This window comes from Malania oleifera, chromosome 6, assembly GCF_029873635.1.
Source record: "Malania oleifera isolate guangnan ecotype guangnan chromosome 6, ASM2987363v1, whole genome shotgun sequence".
NCBI lineage: Eukaryota > Viridiplantae > Streptophyta > Magnoliopsida > Santalales > Ximeniaceae > Malania > Malania oleifera.
The window spans coordinates 104,820,828-104,844,280 of record NC_080422.1 but is presented as its reverse complement, the minus strand read 5'-3'; the positions used below and the strand labels follow the sequence as shown (position 1 = coordinate 104,844,280).

The following is a 23,453-nucleotide window of genomic DNA, read 5'->3' as shown; positions in this document are numbered from 1 at the left end:
GTCCTTTTTTGTTGTAATTTCTCTTTCTCTATCTAATATTCCTTCTTTTATTATTAAAAAAAAAAAAGGTAAAAAATGGACATCGATAGAGGTGTTTTTCCTTTGGCATAAAAAAAATTACTACGAAGTAAATATGGCATTGAAGATAAAGGGTGGATTCTTATTTGGGCTTAAGAAACTCTTGAGAGTGTCATAGTGTGCCTTTTTTATGCTGGACGGTTGCCATATATCCTGTAGCAGTGATGGTAGAGTTCAGTCCTTGGACTCACTGGGGGATTATTCATGTAAATCTTTCTATTCCCACCTTACTAAACCTGATGTGGTTTTTCTTCTCTATTGTGGTATTTGAGACGCTAAAGTTCCTTCTAAGGTAAACGTGTTTGTTTGGCTGGTGGCACTAAATGGAGTCAACACCAAGAATCTGCTGGAGTAGGAGGCTTTCTAAAGCTTTGTCCCCTGATATGTGTCTTATGTGTGGAAACAGCTCCAAGGATGCATCTTATTTGTTTTTACATTATTCATTTGCATGGGGCTTGGGGAATACACTTTTTGAACAACTTGGTGAAATGTGGGTTTGTCTGAAATCAGTAGGGGAGCTCTTGACTATTTCCTTTCCTGGTTCTTAGAAAGGTGAAGATGTTAAGAGGCTATGGAGGTTTGCGCTTTGTGCTGTGTTATGGGAATTTGGCTGGAAAAGAATGCTTAAGTTTTTCCATGAGGGATCATCAATGGTGCCTTTTTGAGACGGTGCAGTGTTGAGCTTCTCTTTGGGCTTATAGTGCAGGCCGTTTTAAGGGCTACCGTTTTCTGGAGGTCAATTGATCTAGTCCCTAGGTTAAATAAAAGATCTATTTGACCACTCTTGAAGGTTATTTAGCGTCTCCTCTTTTTGCAAAACAAGTATTTACTATTATATGATCTTATGACATTGCGAAGTCTAAAAGATCATATCACTAGCCTCATTATTATGTTTATTTACATGTTCTCCATGTATCGTCTCATAACTTTTGTTGTCCTTTCTAACGTGACCATCCAAATCCGCTAATATTCTTGCTCCATGAGATCCCTTGTATTACACTATCTGCATATTCTAAAAGTTGCCTTTAAAAAGGGTCTGCAAAGCCTATTTGAGGAGCATATGCATTGATGACATTTATTATCTCTTGTCCTAAGACCATCATGATTTTTATAATTCTATCTCCTACTCTTTTAATGTTTTCAACACTATCTTTTAGATCTTTGTTTACAATGATTCCTACTCCAATTCTATGTTTTTCCCTCCTAGTGTACAAAGCTTTTAAACCGTGATTTTTCAATTTCTCAAGCTATTTCTCCTGCCCCTTAATATCTTGAAGACAAGTTATGTTAATTTTTCTTCTTATCATTGTGTCAACTACCTCTATGCCACTAAGCATAGTTGTCATTGAGATTTGAGAATCGAAATTCCAATTTTGGGAATTGAGAATTGATTTGAATTGTAAGATTTGGTACGAATTCGAAAATTAATTCTAAATGACATGCATATATTGATATACAAACAACAAGCATAATTGTAAATACATTTAAATTTTGGCAATACCAAAAATCATATTTCATGTTATGCTTTCCCTAAAAGGAATGAGTCAAGAAATATTAATTAAAAAAATGAAATTTATGCTGTTTAAGTAAAGAATCAAGAAAAAATAATTAAAAAACTGAAATTCTGGTGTTTATCAACAATTAAAAAAATATTTCATGCATATTCTTTCTAAAATTAAAAAGAAAAAAATTAATCAACCTTAAAAAAATGATAATACTTGAACAAACTGCAAAAATAACCAAACTTTGAATCTTAGAAACATAATGAAGGATGAGTACTACCTTAGCCAATGAGTGTTCTTCATCTCTTCTTCTCAATGGTAGAACACTATATTCCTCCAAGAATGAAGGCTGGTTTTGTAAAGGCCAAGGTCTTAAATTTCGATTTCGACTAAAATTTCGAAGCTCCAAAAGTATGGAAATTTCAACGGAAATTTCGATTTCGATTTGAAAAAATAATGGAAATCAGTAGTAAAGCGTGTAATTCTTTGTGAAACTTTAGAAATGGTTAACAAACAAAATAATGTAAGTTTTAAGACAAATATATTACAAGTTAAACACATCTATGTTGTGTATGAGGTTGAAAAGTTGTAATATAGTATGTGTATCAAACATATTTGTAAGATAATGTATAGTAAACATATTCAGCTCATACAAATGAAATTCATAAATCATTTAAATATTATTTATTATACAAATAATGATAATTTAGACATAAATGGTTAAATAAAATGCTGCTGTAAGTTTATTTTTTCATATAATTTCAAAGCATTTGTCATAATATTTTGTTTCTATAAAAATAAATAAAATAAATTGAGAGAAATTTCGCTTCACTCCTAAATCTCTTATTTGAATTTCAAGGAAATTTCATTGTATGGTTAAAATTTCGATAAGTTTCGCTGAAATTTCGAGATTTCAATAAATTTCGGGATCATTCGTTGAGATTTCGATGGAAATTATGCAAGATGAAAATCAACTACCATTTCGATTTTGAGGGTGATGGAAACCGGAAATTTCGACAATTTCATGGAAATTTAAGACAATTTCAATAGTGCAATTCAAGTCGATTTAGTCAATAATTGAAATGGATCATATGAATTAAATCACAAATCATAAGATATAACAACTATGCCAGTGAGTGTCTTGATGTTCCAAGTTGCTAGTTTAACCCTAGTACCCTGAACTAGCTTCTTTTACCACCCACATGAATTATGCGAGAACCTTTGCATATTTGACACCATACTTAGGTGATGATATAGCGTGTCGTTTTAGGACAATGACCTAGCCTACACTTGTCCTTTCTTTTAACTACACCCAGGTGGTGGAAGTGCAATGCGTCTCTTCTAGGAAACACCCTAATGAATAATTGGTGAGGATTCATTTCATAAAGATGTGAGAACTTTACACTGGCTCTCAGCTGCCTAACGCTAACCCTTCTCCTTTACCCTAGACCGGCTATGTGTGGAAAGACTGAAAGAGTTTAAGGCATTGAGTGCCTCAGAGTTGGAGTTATTTTTTAAGTAAATGCTATTTTAGGATTCTATCCAGAGTGAAAATATATGTACTTAAAATTAAATTACAAAATTTATAATATTATAATCACATAATTAAATGCATTTATTTTAAGTTGCTATTCAAGAACAAAATTTTTTTGATGTTAAAAATACTTATTTTTCTTAAGTCTAGAGATAAATGTTTAAAAATTTTCTATGTGAATACATTGATAATGTTACAGTTAAAGTTTTTATATCAAGATTACCAACATTTGGATGACTATGAAATTTGTCCTCAAGTCAATATTTTTGGCCTCTTTGTGCATAAATTTCTAATTAATATGGCTAATAGATCATGCTGATTATCCAACGTGGACAATCAGATTGTTAGAAAAATTATATTAATTTGTTCTATAGTTCAAAATCTGTGTTAAAATTGAAAAAAATTTAAATCTTAGAAAATTAACATTAAGTGAAAAAAAATGGGCAGGTCTTTTCTTGCATTCTTTTAAAAAAGGTCATTTTCTTTTATTAGAACTGTTCAGTTCAATTCAAAGATAGGAATTGAAAAGGAATTATTCAAGTTGTGGCTGGCAGATGTAATGGATGGAAGAATGTCATCTCTCCCTAAGCAACCTCTCTACCCATCTTCTCCCTAGTTTAGTGTGTGACAATGGCGGTTGTAGGTCATGAAAGAAGAGGATTCTTGATGTTCAGAGAGAATGGAAATCCTTCAATCTCAAACTAGATAGAGTGGAAAAGGCGGGTTCTTCATTGTGTTGGAATCAAGGTCTTAAATTTCGATTTCGACTCAAATTTCAAAGCTCCAAAAGTATTGAAATTTTGACAGAAATTTTGATTTCGATGTCAATTTCAATTTCAATTTGAAAAATAAAAAGAATTCAGTAGTAAAGCATGAAATTCTTTGCGAAACTTTAGGAATGGTTAGCAGATGTAATAATGTAAGTTTTAGGACTAATATATTACCAGTTAAATACATCTATGTTGTGTATGGGGTGGAAAAGTTGTAATATAGTATGTGTATCAAATGTATTTGTACGATAATATGCATTAAACATATTCAGTTAAACAAATGAAATTCATAAATCATATAAATATTATATATTATAGAAATGATGATAATTTAGACATGAATGGTTAAATAAAAAATGTTGTTGTAAGTTTATTTTTTAATATAATTTCAAAATCAATTGTGATAATCTTTTGTTTTGATAAAAATAAATAAAATAAATTAAGAGAGAAATTTCACTTCACTCATAAATCTTTCATTTGAAATTTGAGGAAATTTCATTCCATAGTCAAAATTTCAACAAGTTTCGCAAAAATTTTGAGAATTTGATAAATTTTGGATGATTCGATGAGATTTCGATGGAAATTATGCAAGACATAAATTGATTACCATTTCAATTTTGAGGGTGACGGAAATTGGAAATTTCGACGGAAATTTCTACAATTTTGTGGAAATTTAAAACCATGGTTGGAATGGAACCCTAAACGTAATTGATGGCTAAGGTTATCTTCATCATTAGTTAAGTGGTTCCTGGAGGGGCAGTCGTCCATGTTTGGAAGGTAGGGTTGGGCTTACTAGGAGCACTCACGTTGGTAGTGTCACGTATTGTTTGGCGAATCGATAAATGAAAGTGGGGAAGTTCTTGGAGTCAGGGTCTGGCTGGAATGGTAAGTGCTATTCGGTTGTCTCCGGAGGAATGACAGGAAATGGATGGAGAGGATTTGAGTTGGGTTCCTATTATTGATGGCCAAGAAACTTGGTGTGATGGTTCCTATTATTGATGCGGGACTGCAGAACACTAATTGCTTGTGGAGCAAGAAGGTGATGACTGGAAGCAATACGCTCTGTGATTGGTGTGGGGGTGCGATGCAGGTCGTGATGCCTGGTAATGCATTGCTGAATGTCAGTTGTGCTGCGCATTAGATGCTGCTAAGATTTCTATGAAGGATAATCATGTGAGAAGGAGTGGAATGGCCTTGGCTGTGCAAAGGAATGGGATGTAGCATGCTAACCCCAGGGGAATGGCATGGGCTTTGAAGCCCAGCCCAGGTATTATTAATATTTCACAAAACCAGGGTTAGCTTTTGGGCAGTTTTATGTCAGTTCCAGTTTATAGAAATGGGCCTTTAACTTAGTCCTGTAAATCTAATCCATGGTTTCCTACTAATTTCCATCTTTTTTCAAATTGAAATCGAAATTTCTGTACTTTTGGAGCTTTGAAATTTTACTCGAAATCAGAATTTAAGACCTTGATTGGCGGAAATGAAGTGCGTATGGATGGTGGTAGAAGTTGAAAGATGAAGGGACAAAGGGAATTAGTGAATTTGAAATGCTCAGTAAACTATGATGAAGGGTTTGAAAAGGGGTTCCTTGGCTAATATGTTTTAGTTTTACTTTGTGAGCTTTGTTCTTTTTTTTTTTAATTTTTTTTTCTCTCTTTTTAATTTTTCCTTTATTTAGTGGACTCCTTTTTCCCACATGATGTACCTTCTCTCTTTATTTAATATATCTTCTTTTGTTATCATTAAAAAAAAAAAAAAAAACCAGTTGGCAATCAGTATTGTTGTATTAGGCTGTTGAAAGACCCTGGAAGCAGCCAAATAGATTTGATTGTTTTTCAGTTTGGTCATTGAGCCTATGACACTCAGTAGTAACTAGTAACTGATCTATCTTTTTAATTTTGATATTTGAAAATGTGTTTGGCTTTGTGAATGGGCCACTTCCAATAGTGAATTTCTCTGTGATCCAATCATCTGCCTCTGTGCATGCAGCCTGCTTTGATCCCTTGAGAAACTGCCACATTTTTCATTTTCTCCCTTTTTGTTTCTACATTTTTTTTCCTTTTAGCCTGTCAGCATGTGGCAGTCTCTCTGGTTGTTATACATCCAATACTGGTCATCTACCATAAGCTCTAAAAAATGAGGTAGATACAAAAGAAGACTAATTTTAAAGAAATGAGCACCACATCATTGAAAAGACCAAATATATTTTAATTGTGGACTTGAACTTATTTGAATTCTTTTCTGTTTTTTTTTTTTTTTTTTTTAAATCTCTATAAAAGATCTCTGGAGCAAACTATGATTGATGTCATCACTTTTAGGAGTTTAGAAATGAATTTTATTGTTTTGATATTTTGTTCTTTTTAAAAATGATAAGATCCCAACTTAAGCATCAGGGATTGTCTTCCTCTCAATTTGAGAGGTTAGCCTCTTGTCCCTTAAATCTTTTGGTTTTTCTTTTAGTTTTCCTTGAATCATAATGTAATCAAGATATTCCTAAAAGTATGATTAAATGCATGATCATGTGTTTTATCCTGGCTGCTCGCATATTGGGCAGTTCCCCATTTTGTTTTATTTTCTTTTTCATTAAATGTAGAAGATGAATGATAGAGCCTGGTTGTCCTCCAGTGAATCATGAATGAGGTCTGCACTGCGCTTTTATGTTTTGTTGTCTCTATTCTGAAGGTATATGTTCTTGTATGTGTGTGTTTTGAAATTTGCATTGACATGTTATGAATTTGTTTTACTTATATAAAAAATGAGTATGGTTTGATTTAGATTTGTTATGCTAGTTTTGGTGGTCCTCATTCTGTGTATTTATCTGGGGACTTTTGAGAAACCTTTGTGTGACACATCACACCTTTTGATATGGTGCTGATCATGTACATGCTAATCTACCAGCTGATATGAATTGCAATGACATTTTTATACCATGATTTGCGCATTCATTGGTGATCATGCTCTTTAATAGTCCAGCATGCACGTTGTTGAGGCTTGATATGCATTGTTGGCCCACAACCTAACAGGTTAAGCTTTTAGGTGGAGTTGTGACTTAACATTGTATGCATGGTCACTGGGAGGTTCCGAGTTCTTTATCTTTCCCCATGTTGATTATTTGGTGTTTAAAAATTATCCTTTTCCCCATAATGGGTGTTATTCATTGTTACCTCTCCACATACGATCGGGCTGCACGTGCTGGGGAATGTTAAGGCTTGATATACATTGTTGGTCTGCAACTGAACTGGCTAACAGCTTGATCTTTTAGGTGCAGGGTCATTTGACACATTAAATAAAGTCACTGTATAGAAAAGATCTATTCTTTTATCAAATTACTATTATTGTTACATGCAAATTTTGCTGCCTTTTTCCAAATTACATTACTATCATTTTAACTCATGGTGGTTAGAAAAGCAGACATGCTTGCTTTGTATTTGTTAGAACCACTTTACCTAAAAGCTTAAGCTTGTAGATTGTGGGCCAACAATGTATATCAAACTTTTACACTCCTCCACACGGGCAGCCTGACAGCATGTTGGCAGATAAACAAACAATAAATGACACCCATTTTAGGAAACACAATAATTTTTTTTTAAACACCACACAATAAATTGTGGGCAATAAGACTAGAACCTAGGGCCTCCTGCTAACCAGCTCCGACACCATGTTAGATGATCACTTTACCTAAAAGCTTAAGCTTTTAGGTATTGGGCCAACAATGTTTATCAAGCTTTAAAAGTACTTAATCTTGTCGACCTTTTTCTACAATTTTTTTTTTAATAATTGATATTATATATTATTGAGGTTATCAAGATGCAATTTTAATTAAGCTTTATATATGTTTTTGTTTATATAAATTTTAATATTGATGAATGCACAAACTTATTTTGTCATGTTGCATTTTAAATTAATGTTTTCTTCCCCTGTTGGCAGTTTGATAAATTAACACTAGTTTGGGGAAAACCACGGCAACCTCCCATGGGATCTGAAGAAGTAAGGATTGTACTTTCTGGATGACGAGTTTCTATTGACTTTTCAATGCTGGATATGCTGTTTTCCTTTTTTTTTCCTTCACATTTGTTTAGGTAAAGATGATATGTTGGTTAAATATGATGATATCAGGAAGTCAGAGGAAGTGATCATACTTCTTGGTGTCATATTTACTTGCTGTTTGTTACTGTTATTATTATTTTTTTTCAATTTTTTTTTAGAAAATATAAGATATATTTTAATTTTAATGAGATGGAAATTTTATTTTAAATTTTTTAATGAAAAGAATTATGTACACAAGGATCTCATCCAGAAAAGAAAATTTTGGATACTAAAGCACTGCCAAGTTGCCACAACTGTAACTCAAAAAATCTGGTTTTCAGTTGTTATCAATTGTCATAATAACTGAAAACTGACTACAAAAATTAGTGACATAGACAAGCATATTGTTGCCACTATTTTTCTGACTTGTACTGTGATGACTACAAAAAGCATAAATGATGCCAAATGCCCCTTCAAATTATATCATAAATAATGAAGTGCCACATTTCATTATAGTACTCACCCAAGCCAGGAAGTCTCAGTTGAAACAGTAACTGGATTAGATATTTGGGCTAGCCCACTTAATTAGTGGTGGGTAATAATTATGTGTTGATAAATGTTTCAACAAGAAGCCTCTCTATTATTTGTTACATATAGCCATTCTGATTTCTCTAGATTGACTGAACATCCCTAAATTTTAAATTCTTATTCTCGATTGCCTACACCTCTCTTTTTGGCTCTAGAGTTTCTGATGCATATACTAGAAAATTAGGAAAGTAAAAAAAGAATATTGTTTGTGTACTGCATCAGTTTCCGATTTGAATGGTCAACATTACTTGATTAGTTGGGTTTTAGGGATTTTTTGTTTTAATTTGTCTGTTCTTGTGCATGGTATAGTTGTGGATAGACTACTCAGATTTGTGCTCTCTGCACATACGTACATTGACTAACTTTTTGAAAGTGCACCTGCCCGACTTAGGCATGCCTAGGTGCAAGGCACACTCAGTTGCTGAGGCCTATGCTAAGGAAGCGTCGGGTGAAATGATCTGCATGAGATGCACAGTTAGGGACCCTGGCTTGCATCTCTAGACGATGCTTAAAAAGGCATGACTTCCCTCTAACAAAATCAATGACTTATATCCTCTTTTCAGCAAAAGGCCCCCTCCCCTCCCCTCCCCCTGACCCCCAAACAAAAAAACTGCAGTGCACATTGACTGCTTTCCAACATAACAACAAATCATAATCCTGTTTCCAGCACAATGAGCACTTGGGTGCTTGGTGTCTGTGTATGTGGGCTAGGCAGCAAGCATAAAGTGGTGCACCTGGTGCATATTAAGAATCAGTTGCTAACATCTTGTTTCCAGTGCAATGATCTTCTAATTTACATGCGAATCATCCAAATAAATAAAATTAAGGTGGAATTTATTTCCTTTCCATTTAATTTAGATTTGGCATGTAAAGATGGAAACACCATCCTCTACTCCATCTTTGCCCCCCCCATCCCCACACCCCCAGTACCAAAGGAATGCTATCTTTTAAGATTAATATTGGAAAATTCCAAGACTGTTTTGGGTCTCCCCTTTTGTCAACATAAGGATTTATAAAATTTAATTTTCATTAGAAATCAAAATAGCAGAAAAATTATTCTTAGAAAAGCCTTTGCAAAGTCCAAATTTAGTCAAATAAACAGGATTCTTAGGCTTAGCACAAATTATGGACTTTTGCTTACTTTGCATGAAATTTTCTAAATATTTGAAGAAACTATGAAATTATGGCTAATGATGAAAAGAAAATTCACTAAATCTACAATAGCAGACAATTAAATTCTAATTCAGTAAGGCAATTCCTTCTTTTTTTTGGGAACCTAAATCAATGACGAAGACTGCAAGCAGACAGAGTCTATAAATTCAACAATCGCTTTAATATTGCCACTGACCATTGATCCAACAATGCAAAGCTTTTAACCAGCAATATTTAGCTTTGCTGGCTGTCGATTCTGTACTCTGGAAAGCTCTTTTGTTTCTCTCCATCCACACTAGGCAAAAATGTTGAGGGATAGTGATCTTTTTTCTCTGTTTGTGTACCTTTCCAAGCTGACATTTCACCCCCAAGAAAACTAACTGCTACCTTCTGATTGTCAGCATTGCCACTGCACAATCCCTCATTAATCTGGTCATCCAGCAGTTAATCAATAGATGATGTACAGACTCAGCTTCTTCTTTACACGAACATCTGCTAACCACAGAAATTTCCATTTTTTTCTAAAGATTTAAAAGAGTCATAATTCTTTCCCACACAGCCTCCCATGTGAAGAAGGCCATTTTCAAAGGATTTAAGAGTCTTCTAAATAGCATTCTATGGGAAATCACTCTCCTCCATTCCATAGGTTCCAATTGCAATAGATCTGGTAGTAGGATTTCACTTCAAAATTTCCACTCCCAGTGGTCTTAAATATAACGACATTCATTTCCCTCAGATAATATATATTGTTAAAATATATTGTGGCTTGAGCATTTACGTAAAGTTGTAATCTAACAGGATATCAGAGCCATGGTTGCCAGGGGACCTTGGGTTCTAGTCTTCTTGCCTGTGTTTATTGTTTGGTTCTTAAAATTTATCTTGTTCTCTGTAATGGGTGTTATTTATCATTTTTTCAACATGCAACCAAGTTGCACGCATGGGCAATTGTTAAGGGCCTTAAGACTTGATATACATTGTTGGCTGACAAGCTAATCGCTCAAGCTTTTAAGTAAGTGGTAATGAGTCAAAGAAACTTGGAAAGTTCTCTAACTCCTAGCCATGAGCTCTCTTTGTGAAAATCACATTCCAAACTCTCCTCAACTCTTCCCTTTGGCTAAATTTATGTAAGATGAATCAGTCAGGGCTTCTTTGTTGCTGGCTTAGTTGAACAGTTTTGAATACTACATCATGAGAGGGATTTCCCTGCCCTAGAAATCCTGCTAGCACATCACATATTCATCCTTCCTAACCTAAATAGATCTGTGCAAAGAAAAGTTCCACTTTTTCTCAGCAGTTGGGGAATGATGTTCTATCCACATCTTTCCCTCACCCCTTCCGATTGAACTCAGGGTAGAATAATATGATTTCTTTCTTTGTGGTTGATTGGGTAGCCCTCTGTTTACTTGTAACTATCATTGCAGAAGATCTCTAAATGACAGAGGGCTAACAAAACTTTCCACCTTGTCGTTATTGAACAATTGCCATCTTTCTTCAGCTTGGGGTACTTAGTCTTGGGCTTTGGATCATTTGGGAGAGTATTCTTGTAAATCATTTTTTGAGTGTGTGCCTCACCCCAATTCTTGTTTTCCTTTATATTTATCTATTTGGAAGGTCAAAGCTCTCCCAAAAATTAAGGCTTTCATTGGGCTGATTGTGCTTAATAAGATCAATACTAATGGCCTGTTGCAGATTAGGAGACCGTTGAAGGCCTTATCTCTGATGTTTGTGTGCTTTATTATTTGAATTCTGAAACGGCATCTCATCTGTTTTAATACTGTGATTATGCTTGGAGAATCTGGAATAAATTATTTGTTGTGATGGGAGAAACTTGGGTTTCCCTAGTGTTGGAGGGAATGTTGTCAATTTATTTTAAGGGATTGGGAAGAAGGAAGGAGAGGGCTGCACTTTGGAAATGTGGCATTTTTGCAGTGTTGTGGGGATTATGGTTGGAGCGTAATGCACAGATTTTTTCAGGGAAAAAAATTGAATTGGCGGCTGGTATGGGAGAATTATCAATGCTTGGCCTCTTTGTGGTGCATTGGCTTTAGATGCTTTAAGGAAGTTAGCTTTTTGGAGGTTCAGCAAGATTGGAGGAATCTTTTGCTCTGACTTTTCATAGTTTTTGTTTGTTTCTATGTTTATTTCTTCTGGTTTATTTCAGAATTTTTACACAGAAGTCTTTCTGTTGTGCTTCAATTCCTTATTACGTTTCACGACGTTGTCTGGACCAAGAGCCATAGTTAGTTGCTGTTTCCATTTGGTTGTTTTTTTCTTCTTGTTGATACCGGAAAGACCCAGCCAGATGATGTCTGCTGGTTGGTAGTGAGAGGACTCTTAGTACCTGCATACCCAAAAGGGGGTACTGGTTAAAAAACAATCATTGCGATAAGCGATAATAATAGCTCGGTCTTGAGAATCTTTTTTTCAGGCCCATGAGGGCAGGCTTTCAGCGGCGCAGATGATTACAAGCAATCACTTAGTGGAAAAGGAAGTGATCGAGCAATTACAACCAGGAGGTGGGCTTGGAAGCAGCCATCCTTTGAAGAAAGTGTAATAGCTCCGAAGAATAGTAAAGGTATTATTAGAACAATCAACAATGATCTTGCCATTGTGACCTAAAATTTTTCCTATTCTCCTCTTTGTAAATTCTTTTCTTATTTATGAAATCTCTTCTTTTGTTATGTTATGTATATTTTCCCCATCCCTACCTTGTAAGCACCCTTTAGAATTTTCTGTAATCCAACCATTACGCTCTAGAGTGTTGTCCAAATATATTCTCCATTAATTTTCTTCATACCTAATCCTTCTCCATGAACCCGTAAAGCCACATACCCAGCAGAACCTTATTGACAATAGTAAGGCTCTTGATTCCTGTTGCCGCAAAAAACCTAGAGGACAAAATTGCGGCCTCGATCTCCTAGAAAAAAATTGGGAAAGCTTTAGAAAACCCGGGGTGTGCTATGAAGAATTTGTCTAATGCTTAAGATAGGGATGATAGAGGTGATAACGAAAAGGCTACAGTGTAGAAAAGAGTTTTCGGATGTTCTACCTTCCGTAGGAGCTCTGCTTTTATAGCTAAGCCACCCTATGTGTTTAATGTCGTGAGCCTTTAAATCAGAGGGGGTTTCATTGTCTTACTTCAAAAGGCTTATACCCCTTTACTTTCCCTCCATGGTTTAGGAGTTACACCCCTTTACTTCCCTCCTTAATTAGGTTTTTAGTATACACTTTTATATTGAAGTGACCTTCATTTCCTTTGACCAACCATTCCATTGAAGGTTCTTCAAACTTAAAAAATTCTTTGAAACATCACCATTCTTTTTTTGTGGCCTCAGGTTCACTAAACTATATTCTATAAAGTATAAACTCACAAAAATTTTCTTGTTTGCCCCTTTTTCTTCTTCACCCGACTCCATGGACCCTATGGGACCACAAACAACTTCCTTGGTGAGTGTGGTTTTTGAGGCAATACCTCAATAAGGAGGACTTGGTATACCTTTGCACTATGGCCGAGGAGCATGCCCACCCTCAAGAGAGTGAAACCTGCTTTACGAGGACTTCTTCAAAGCAAGCCAACTCATGGCCTACCCTTGTGTGCTTTGCTTTCCATCTCCTATCCCACAGCCACCAACCATCCCACAGGCACTTTAGAGCCTGTTTCCAAATGAGGAAGGATGAGGGTGAAGTATGGTACTTTACTTGCCAACTTGTGTGCAAATTCTTCTCAACTAAGCCCTTCTCCATACACGGATGGAAGAGCTGATTCTTCTTCGACTCCGAAGAGACACACCTCCCAGGACCATATCCTAATCCACCCCTGCCCAAGGTGACCTCCTACTATTCTTTTTTCTTTGGTTTAAACTTCAACCTACCTAACACTTCTTTCCTCTATAATAGAGGCACCTTCTTTCGCCTTTTTTCTCTATTCAGACTGTGGTAATCTCTAAATTGGAGCATGTGACCACCCACTAGGGAGATTACCAACATCAAGAGTTAATAAAAGGATCCAATCTCTCCCTTTGTGGTCTTAGTCCTTCTTGAAGGATATTAGAAGTTATATTTTGCACCAACACATGGTTGAAATTGACTACCTTTATGACTTTAATCTTGTGATTGCTTATGTTGAATCTTCCATATTAGGATGGGTTAGGGCGCCCTTCCTATTGAAGGTACCTTTGAAGCTCCAATACTAGACTCTTAACTTCGTAGCCAAGGTGTGCAATTCTTGATCCTACCATCTTGTTGTGTGCTGAGATGCTGCCGTCCTCAAAAGTACAAGATGTAGAGGCAATATGCCTGTATGGAGGTCCTTAAAGATGAGAATGCCCGTATTTATCGAGTGGAACTTCGAATAGCTGAACAAACTGGAGGTGAAGAAGAAATTGGAGCCTCTCGAGGATATAATAAGACTCTTAACAAATATGTCCACTGGGCCTACTGGGGGGCATATAATTTTTACCCCTTTGGAATTAGACAGAAGAGTACAGTCCCCTTTTTGTAATAAATGAAGTTTTTTGCCTTATCCTCAAGGTTCTTACGAATTTGGTTGTATTCGGGATGAGTGTCCATGAAACTTAAGAGCTCATGCTTGGAGGTTGTATCTACTAGTTGATCTATGCAAGACAGAGGGAAACTTTCCTTGGAGCATGCCTTGTTAAGACCAGTGAATTCAATACATGGTCACATTCTTCGTGCGCCTTCTTCACCAATACCACATTACTCAACCACTTTGGATAATGAACTTCTCTAATAAACCTAGCATCTTGCAAGTTACCTCCTTATCAATGGCCTTGATTCACTTTGGATCAAAGCTCCTCCTCCTTTGCTCACTGATTCATAATGTAGGTCCACTAGTTCATGTATTCAATCATTGTAGGGTTAATCCTTGTCATGTCTTCCACAATCCATGTGAATACTTCCACATACTCCCTTAATAACCTCAAAAGTGACGCCTTTGTTGCTGTAGAAGAAGTGCACCAATGCGGACAAATTTTTCCTTCTCTTGTTCCTTAAGAGGTGCACTGCTGATTCTTCCATTGGAGTCCTAGTCTGCAAGCTACGTACTTCTCTTAATCTTCTATTGTCAATGTTTGGAAAGGCCACGTCCCCAGTCATATGGGGAGTGTGATTGTACGGTTGTACCCAATGGATAAACTTTATGTCTGCCAAATCTTACTAGCGAAATCATTACTAGCCTCAAATGATCGCGCCCGGCCTTCATGGCTTCAAGAGTTGTCTAGAACAGGTTTTTTTTTTTTAAATTTTTAAATCAGCATATAGAAAATAATATTAGCAAGCCATCAAGGGGATGCCACCCATGGTACAAAACATCAACCACTCTGTAGAGTGATGCAAACATCAAGGATTACATAATGATCATTAATAATTTTCCCGCTAAACCATCTGGAAACAGCAGCAATCCATTGGTCTGAAGCAAAGTAGTTGAATCTTTGAAGGCTCTCTTATTCTTTCTTACCAAGCACCCCAAAAGATGACGAGAGAGATGAGGTTCAAAGGCTTTCACTTCTCCTTGGTGGCTCTGATACCTTTCCAAGTCCAAATCTCCCCTTCAACTGAATTTTCTGTAAACCATTGCTGCCTAGCCTAGGAAAGAGCCAAATTCCACAAGTTCCTTGTCTAGGGGCACTGGAGAAGAATGTGGTTGACTGATTTTATATCAGCTATACAAAGAAAAGACCTATTTGTGACTGTAAGCCCTCTTTTGTGCAGATTATTGAGGGTTAAAATATTTCCATGTATGGACTCCCAAGTAAAGAGGCAACCTTTGAGGGGCTGCTTCCTCCAAATGTGAATCCAAGGGGAGTTTTTGTAATTTGTTCCCAACGATATTTAACAGTGAAAACACCATTCTTGTCAAAGCCCATTTTGGTTCATAGGGGAATTTTTTGGTGATGGATGTAGAGAAATCTGTGAAGTCAGAGAATGCATGCAGTTCCCAATCTCCCACGTTCCTAGTAAAAGTAATGTCTCAGAAAATCCCTGATTATTGTGTGAGCTACCATTGTCAATCAAGATCCTTCTCACTAGATAGTTGGCAAACTCTAAAACCACCACCAACTTATCATTGTGAGGTGTTTGTACTCTCTTCATGTCTTCTTCTGTAAAAGTGATTGCCTCCTCTGTACGGGCTTTTTCTGCCTATTTAAAGGATCGGCCTAGAATATTGATTGTGCATACCTTTTATGAGCAATACCACTATCTCCACTACTAGCTGGTGCGCCAAAAGTTACTGCAATCTCTCTAGGAACAGGCTCTTGTGCAGAGGCTGACTTTGGGATTTTATCCTTCTTTTTTGGTCTTTGCCCTTCTTTCACAAACAAGACATGTCCTTAGTGGATCAATGCTTCAATTGTGTCTTTCAAGTATACGCAATCTTCAGCATCATGATGATTTCTGTGAAATTCACAGTACTTTGTGGAGTCATATTAATGTACAGAAGATCTTCAACTTTCCCATGTCGAATGCTTGTAGACATAGAGGAGGCAAATTACATTTTGAAGGATTTCCATGGAGAATGTGGAAATCACTTTGTTGCCCCGGGGGGGGGGGGGGGGAGATGATTTCCTACAATGAGACAGCATGCTCAAAATTTGGTAAAGTAGTGTGATCAGTGTCAAAGATGTTCTAGCATACCGCATATGCTGATGATATACAGGTAGAGAATATAAAGTACACAAAACTTCCTGGTCTTAAGACATAATTGAAGGCTGCACAAGGAATATGCTTGAAGGAGTTGCTTAAAGTACAATGAGCGTGTCGGACGACAGTATAATGGCTACTTGTGAACCCCCTTTTCTACTTGCCTTTGTAACAGAGGTAGTTACTTTGGCAGAAGTAGGGGTTGCAGCTTCAGGGAGCCAAGGTTTACCAAACTGGAATTGAGGCCGTGTTTTGGTCTTGTGGATTTTTTTTGGTGGCTAATTTCGTCCAGTGGATTGTTGGTGGCAACGGTTTGGCAGGTAGGGGTAGGAGAAGGTTTTGTTGTCCGATGATCATGTCAACCTCACATAACAATTTAATTTTTAGCCGTGCGGTTCAATGCTAGCCATGTGGAGAGGAACAATTCTCCCCTGTTGGTGAGGTCACCGTAGACTGGTGCATCCTCCCAAGGGGGAACGGTCCCAGTGGAACAATTTTTAGCCTTTCAAAGATGAATGGAGGTGATGCTTAGTGAAATTTTACAGAAAAATAGGGATTCTCTAGTATATAATTAAGCAACACTACCTCTGGCTTCATCAGCAAAGGGCAAGGAAGTTGCGACACCTACATATTGAGAGCAGCGTTCAAAAACTCATTTAGGACAAATTAAAAGTAGCAGTCATAGAAACTAGTATGTTTGAAAAAGAAAAAAATAGGGGAGAAGAGACTATTTTTTCTCCTATATGTTTGGTTCAACAGGAGAGAAACTTGAAAATGTCTACTTTTTTCTTGTATGGTTCAACTAATGGGAGAAAAAAGAAAAGAAAGTCTGCATGCTCATTTTAGAATGCTGCCCCTGTAAGAAAAATGCAGGATAATAAGGCAATGATGGTATATAAAATATTTTTTAAACATTAAAAAATAGATACAATTTTTTTGGATTAATCCAGTTGGACAAGACTCCATTAAGTGTGGAAGAAACCTGTTCATTGAGCTCCGTGATCACAATATTTTCGCTGGCCATATTTTTAAGAAATAATCAAATGATATAAAAATAAAATGAACATAAGATTTGCGATTTTAGGATTTTTTTTTCCCCGTTTATAGGCATAGTTGTTTTTTAAAAAAGTTATGAGTTGTTTTGTCTTCTTTTCTTTCCAAATCTCTCTGACTTGGGAAGGGAAAAGAATGGGCCTTTTTCTCTCTGCTTCTTTTCTCTTCTTCCCTTTTTATGTGAACCAAATGAGAAAAGTGGAAAGAAACTATTTAGTTCAAAATCACCCTAAAAGGTCACAATTTTGGAATTTCAGAATTGCTGTTAATTTAGGGTGTTGGATATGAAGTAACCATCTGAAAGGTAGAAAGATGTTCAGGGTGCAGGTTTAGATGGCCTCTGTGTGTTTTTGTATGCATGTGAATATTGTTCTGTCACTCAGATTTATTTTATTTGCAGTGGGCCACTTTCTTTGATTTTGAAGGACGAGTTGTGGATTCAAAAGCTTTGAGAAAGAGAATATTTTATGGCGGAGTTGAGCACAGCCTGCGAAAAGAGGTTTGTCTGTGATAGTATGTTAGGAGCTGTGTTTCCAAGTGTTCCTTTTCTTGGTTGACTGGATCTAGCATTCTTAGCACTCCTAATTACAAAAACAGGCGTGGACATTCTTGTTGGAATACCATGCATTTGATTCAACATATGCAGAGAGGGAAGATCTTGCATCACTTAAAAAAAGAGAGTATGGGACAATAAAACACCAATGGCAGGTTTGTGACTAATTCAGTGTTATTTTATCAATGCTCGACGTGTTCATGAAATGCACTTTGCTTTCATGAATGATAGGTCTGCTATTCTGTATTTTAATGATTTATTTTTTATCCCCCTTTCTTTCAGCAGAATGCCTGTCTGCTACCTGTCAAAATCTGGTCCCTCTTTAAAATTTTGGGTATCTGTTTAGCTTTTTATCAGTACATGTCTGTTCTGATAGCTTTGTATCAGCATGTGTATGTTCTGATCATTAACATTCAATTCAATCATTTAGTGTGGTCATGTAACAATTCATGCTGCAAACTGATTAGGAAAAAATGACAACGTGTTTTCAAATAGTCTTATGTTAATCTTGAATTGCATTATCTAGTAATGATCAGCCTTGTGGTTTCATGGCATTTTGTATTGGAATGAAGTCTGCTCTTGCCTCGTACAGCGAAAAAAAATTATTGGTTTTCTTTTGAGGAAGCTTTTATGTGAGCTTAATACATGTATTTGTGGTTTTCTACTGCAGAGCATCTCCCCAGAACAGGCAAAAAGATTTACAAAATTCAGAGAGAGGAAAGGCCTTATTGAGAAAGATGTGGTAAGCATGAACTTGCAAAATCTTTTCTGTAATCTCAATGTCTAATCAATGAAATTTTTTGTTTAAAATGCCAATTTTACTTTAAAAAATATTCAGTTTGAAACTTACAATTTTGTTTTTTCAATCTCTTTTTAAGGTAAGGACGGATAGATCGCTGTCATTCTACGATGGGGATGACAATCCTAATGTGAATCTTTTACGTGATATACTGTTGACATATTCCTTTTACAACTTTGATCTCGGCTACTGTCAGGTATTTACTTCTTTTGGTTGATAGATACTTCTGTAAATTTGTGTCTTAAGTTGTGTTTAAAGCATCTTCTACTTGTAGTATTGTAGTCCTTGCTAGTAATTGCGTTGAAGGGAGATTGCTTTCTCATATTAGCACAATTTTTTTATAAGAAGCTGTATCCATCTTTACTCCCTTTCTTGATTTTATTTTGAATGTTCCTGTTGCCTTCTATGTTTATCATTCAACCACCCTTTCCAAAACTGTGTATTCTCTCTTGCATTTGCTTGTTTGTATGTACAGTTCATGTATGAAATGTTTTTCCTTGTTTCATGTATGCTATAAACCATTATTCTCTCATTCTCTCTTTATTATAGGGCATGAGTGATCTTCTATCCCCGATATTGTTTGTGATGAAGGATGAGTCAGAGTCGTTTTGGTGTTTTGTTGCACTAATGGAACGCCTTGGACCAAATTTCAATCGTGACCAGAATGGCATGCACTCTCAACTTTTTGCATTATCAAAGGTTTGTATCTCTCATTTGCCCTCCTTGTATGTGTATGTCATGTTTGCTGCACATGGTTCTAAATCGCGGTCGTGAGTAACATCGTGTAATGGTCGCGGGTGTTGCGGGACTTGGGAGACGCGAGTGTTATGTAACGGGAAGCGGGCGTAACGGTTGTTAATTTGATTTACGCATGCACAACCATGCCAAGATTGAGGATAAGCATGAAATCCATTAATGCATTATTTTTAATGAATTTTGACTACTTTTATTCAACCTAAAAATGCTTTTTAATAGGTGTTATGATTTTTATTTTAATTTTAGTGCGTTGTTTACAAAACAAGTCATATTGCACTACTTTAATGGGTAAAAAATGTAGAAATGTAATTAAAATAAAGAATCAATTATTTATAAATATAAAATTACTAAAAATGAGTCAATACTCAATATACACATACATGAATTTGAAAAATGATTGGTATCAATAGTCAAATACATGAATACAATATTACAATATAGCACATGACACCACCAAAAAGAATGATGTGGAGGGTCTTCATAATCTGCACCTCTATCATCCTGAATAATATCCATAAGTTGGGGCTGGGGCTGGCTTTGGGTAGCGTGTAGAAGAAGACTCACTATATCCTGACCCACTAGGATAAGGATGAGTCGCATAATATGGATCATAGTGTTGAGGTGGTGGATATGCTGGATGAGATCCATATGATTGTGATGATGAATCATCTAAACCAAAGTCTCCAAAACTACAAACCACACCATATGAATCTTCAACAAAATCACGATCTCGGTGTCAGTGACTTCTTCTAGTTTGTGCAACATGACTCCCACTAGAGCCACCACTAGTAACACTCCTCCTGGGTTGTGAAGGTTGGTACTCTAGAGGAATAACCAAGTCATAATTTTTGGGTATATCATGTAGTCCATAACGACTAGGAGGATGTGTATCCCTTACAAATGATGTACCTGTGTCATACCCATAATCATTTTCTGCACTGCCAACATCACCACCATGATCACCCCCAGCCCCAGTCTGAGCACTACTACCATCACCATGTATTTTCAATACTTGAACTTGACTCATGCACGTGTATTGGTGGTTGATCACCTTCTTCTGCAGTACCACTAACCTCGTCATCTAACCAATTTGAGTTATCCTGACCGTTGAGTAATGGTGCCTCTCTCTCCTCCAACCATGGACTCAAAGGATCATCTTCTTCAAAAATATAGTCCAAATTGATTGGGTTGAAACTATCTTCGATGTCCTATTGGCTTCTTCTCATAATAGACCCATTGTGGTCCGCCCTTTCCCCAAACCCTGCATATGCGGGAGCTTTGTGCACCAGGCTGCCTTTTTTTATTTTTTTTATTTTTAACCTTGTGTTGTAATGCGCGAAAACAAGTTTTTGTAGTTTCATGTACTTTAGTCTATTTCTTGTTTTTGTATGGATGAAGCTAAATGTGCTCCAATTACACTCACAGTTCGCAGCCGATGTAGTCTGACTAAGAACTCTAATTGCCATATTTTAGAGCTCAGGAGCACACATACCATAATGAATCCACCATTCGGCACATAAACAATTGAAGAAAAACATATGTCAATATAGTGTATTTTTGAAAAGTCAAATTTGAACATAACAATGACAAAATAGATCCGTCATCCATTATTTAACTACATTTACCAAGATTTGTTTGCTTCACTGCCCTTTGAGCCAACAAGGTTCCAAATGTCTCCTGCCTATCTCGATATAGCAACAACTAAAAAAGAAAGATTGTGAAGTATAATTAATTAATTAGATATATATTATAGAAAGTATTACAGAATACTAAAATAATTCATTATTCAATAGAACCAATACTTATTTGATTAATAGCCTAAATTTGAGTATCTATATTGGGTGTCAGCTTGATTTCACCTTTTTAACTCCATTCATGACTTAGAGCAACTTCAGGAGAGGTGGGACACCATAAAGAAATTGGGAGTTCAAAAAATATCCTAAAAATAAATATACAAACATATTAATCAATAATAGTGTTTTAATGCAACTATGCAGAATTTAAAAGTTGAAATAATAAGAATTTGTATTTTATTTACACTTACCAACTGCATGCAAGTCTTGGTACAATTGGAAACTCCACCTGTTATCAATAATATTTCAATAATCTTTATAGAACCGACAATCTTTCTAAATGGCCAACTTTGCCTTATCAATTGCCTCGTATATGAAACCTATGGTTGGTTTTTCATTACCATCAACCAATTTAAGAACTTTCACTAAGGGTTCTTGACATCTTGTACTTCAATTATATTTGAGGCCTTTTGCCAAAATTTTTTCCCTAACCTTGAGTTTTTCTAAGCATCAGATGTGAACATTTCCCTCAATTCATGTTTATACCTAACAATGATCTCCAAGGCAATAAAGTTGGTGGCAAATCGAGTGATGGTAGGATGAAACAATTCTCTATTATTTGTAAATCTCTTCATGAAATTCACTATCCATGTGTGGTTTTAAATAAAAGAGGTTATTATTTTTGGATTTTCTAAGATCTTTTTGACATTACTTTTCTTACCAATGTCTTCAAGAATAAGGTCTATGCAATGAGCTGCACATGTTGTCCAATAGAGATTGGGCCTCTTTTGCATTAATAATCTCCCTCAGCCTTCATTGCAGCTTTATTATCAGTCACTACTTGGACAAGATTTTCCTCCCCAATTTCTTCAACCACCTCGTCCATTAATTTGAAACAAAATTATAGATTTGATAATTACTACTAGTTAATTAAAAATATACAAGTCATCAAGTGACTCAAGTCAATCAAAATTATAAAATTACCTGAAATAATATTCAGTTGTTCGACTCAACACATCAGAGGTATCAACTAACTTGTGGAAAACAATGCCTCTATTGCAATAAACTAAAAAGTTTATTATGTGTTTTCCTATGGGCCTTAACCAACCATCACACATAATACTTACACCTCTCTTCTTCCAAATGCCAGCAAAAGAGGATATATAATTTTTCATTTCTTAATACCCTTGCTCCAAATATATTTCAGAGACCCCATAAGGTGATGGGTCCTTTACCCCCTTTTTAACCTCTGCAGCAACCTCAAGCATTGTCTGCATAAATGGAGAGTCAGCTTCATTCACTAGAATTCGATTATACAATTGGGATTTTTCCCACTGCTTTTCCTAATTTACTCCTTAAACCCTTTAGAAAAATTTTGGTATTTTTTTTGGTTGCTTGGCGCTCCTACTTCTTTGTAGAGTAGGATCCATCGGCCTTAATCTAGCTTCAAAGGCATCAAAGTTAGTCCATTGTCATCCACTACCTCTAGCTTCTCGAACACTTTGTGACCGAGCTCTATCAAAACCATCGGCACTGCCACTACTAGAGCCACCACCTTGTTCATAATAATTACCACTTACACCAATTCTTACCCTAAATCTTTGTCTGTCTTCCCATTCTTGTTGTGCTCGTATGCTTTTTTGTTGAGCAAATCTCATTCTTTCCTCATCTGAATCTTCTTCATCGTCCAAATTTTCAAAATCTCCTCTAATTTGAGCTTCTAGATCCTCTTGTCTTTATTGTTTATCTTTCTTCTTCTCCGCATATTGTTGTAGATGTTTCATCATTTCTTCTTTAACCTGTGTGGTTACATTTGAATACGAAGACACCTTACCTTTTTTATGCGCCAAGTGTTGTTTCAATCGTGTAATTCCTCCTTTAATTGTCTTTCCACATAATTTAGATAAGACAACATGTCTACTACTTTCCTCTGGAGTAGCAAAATGTCATCCAATGTCTTCACCAGGTAGCTCTTCACTTCCTTTTTTATCACGTGACATCTTGATGCTTGATTAAGTGACTTCTACACGAGTAAAAATAAGAAGTTATGGTCCTTATACAAGAAATTAAGTATAAAATGGTACATAATTAGCTAATTACATAACAATGTAACGTAAATGATGGATTAAATTTAAGACTTTAGGTTGGTAACTATTACAAATTTTAGTTGATTTGTACATATATAATAC

General features: G+C 35.9%; 1 protein-coding gene across 1 annotated transcript in view; it reads left to right on the top strand.

Annotated features, from left to right (window-relative positions):
- The window catches only part of LOC131157348 (uncharacterized), a 98,958-nt gene that overhangs the window by 53,729 nt on the left and 21,776 nt on the right, over nucleotides 1-23,453 (top strand). Inside the window, exons 8-13 of the mRNA XM_058111422.1 lie at nucleotides 7,812-7,871; nucleotides 17,764-17,862; nucleotides 17,961-18,071; nucleotides 18,587-18,658; nucleotides 18,795-18,911; nucleotides 19,265-19,414. Of these exons, the coding sequence (XP_057967405.1) occupies nucleotides 7,812-7,871; nucleotides 17,764-17,862; nucleotides 17,961-18,071; nucleotides 18,587-18,658; nucleotides 18,795-18,911; nucleotides 19,265-19,414 (609 nt within the window). The remainder of the gene's footprint in view (nucleotides 1-7,811; nucleotides 7,872-17,763; nucleotides 17,863-17,960; nucleotides 18,072-18,586; nucleotides 18,659-18,794; nucleotides 18,912-19,264; nucleotides 19,415-23,453) is intronic.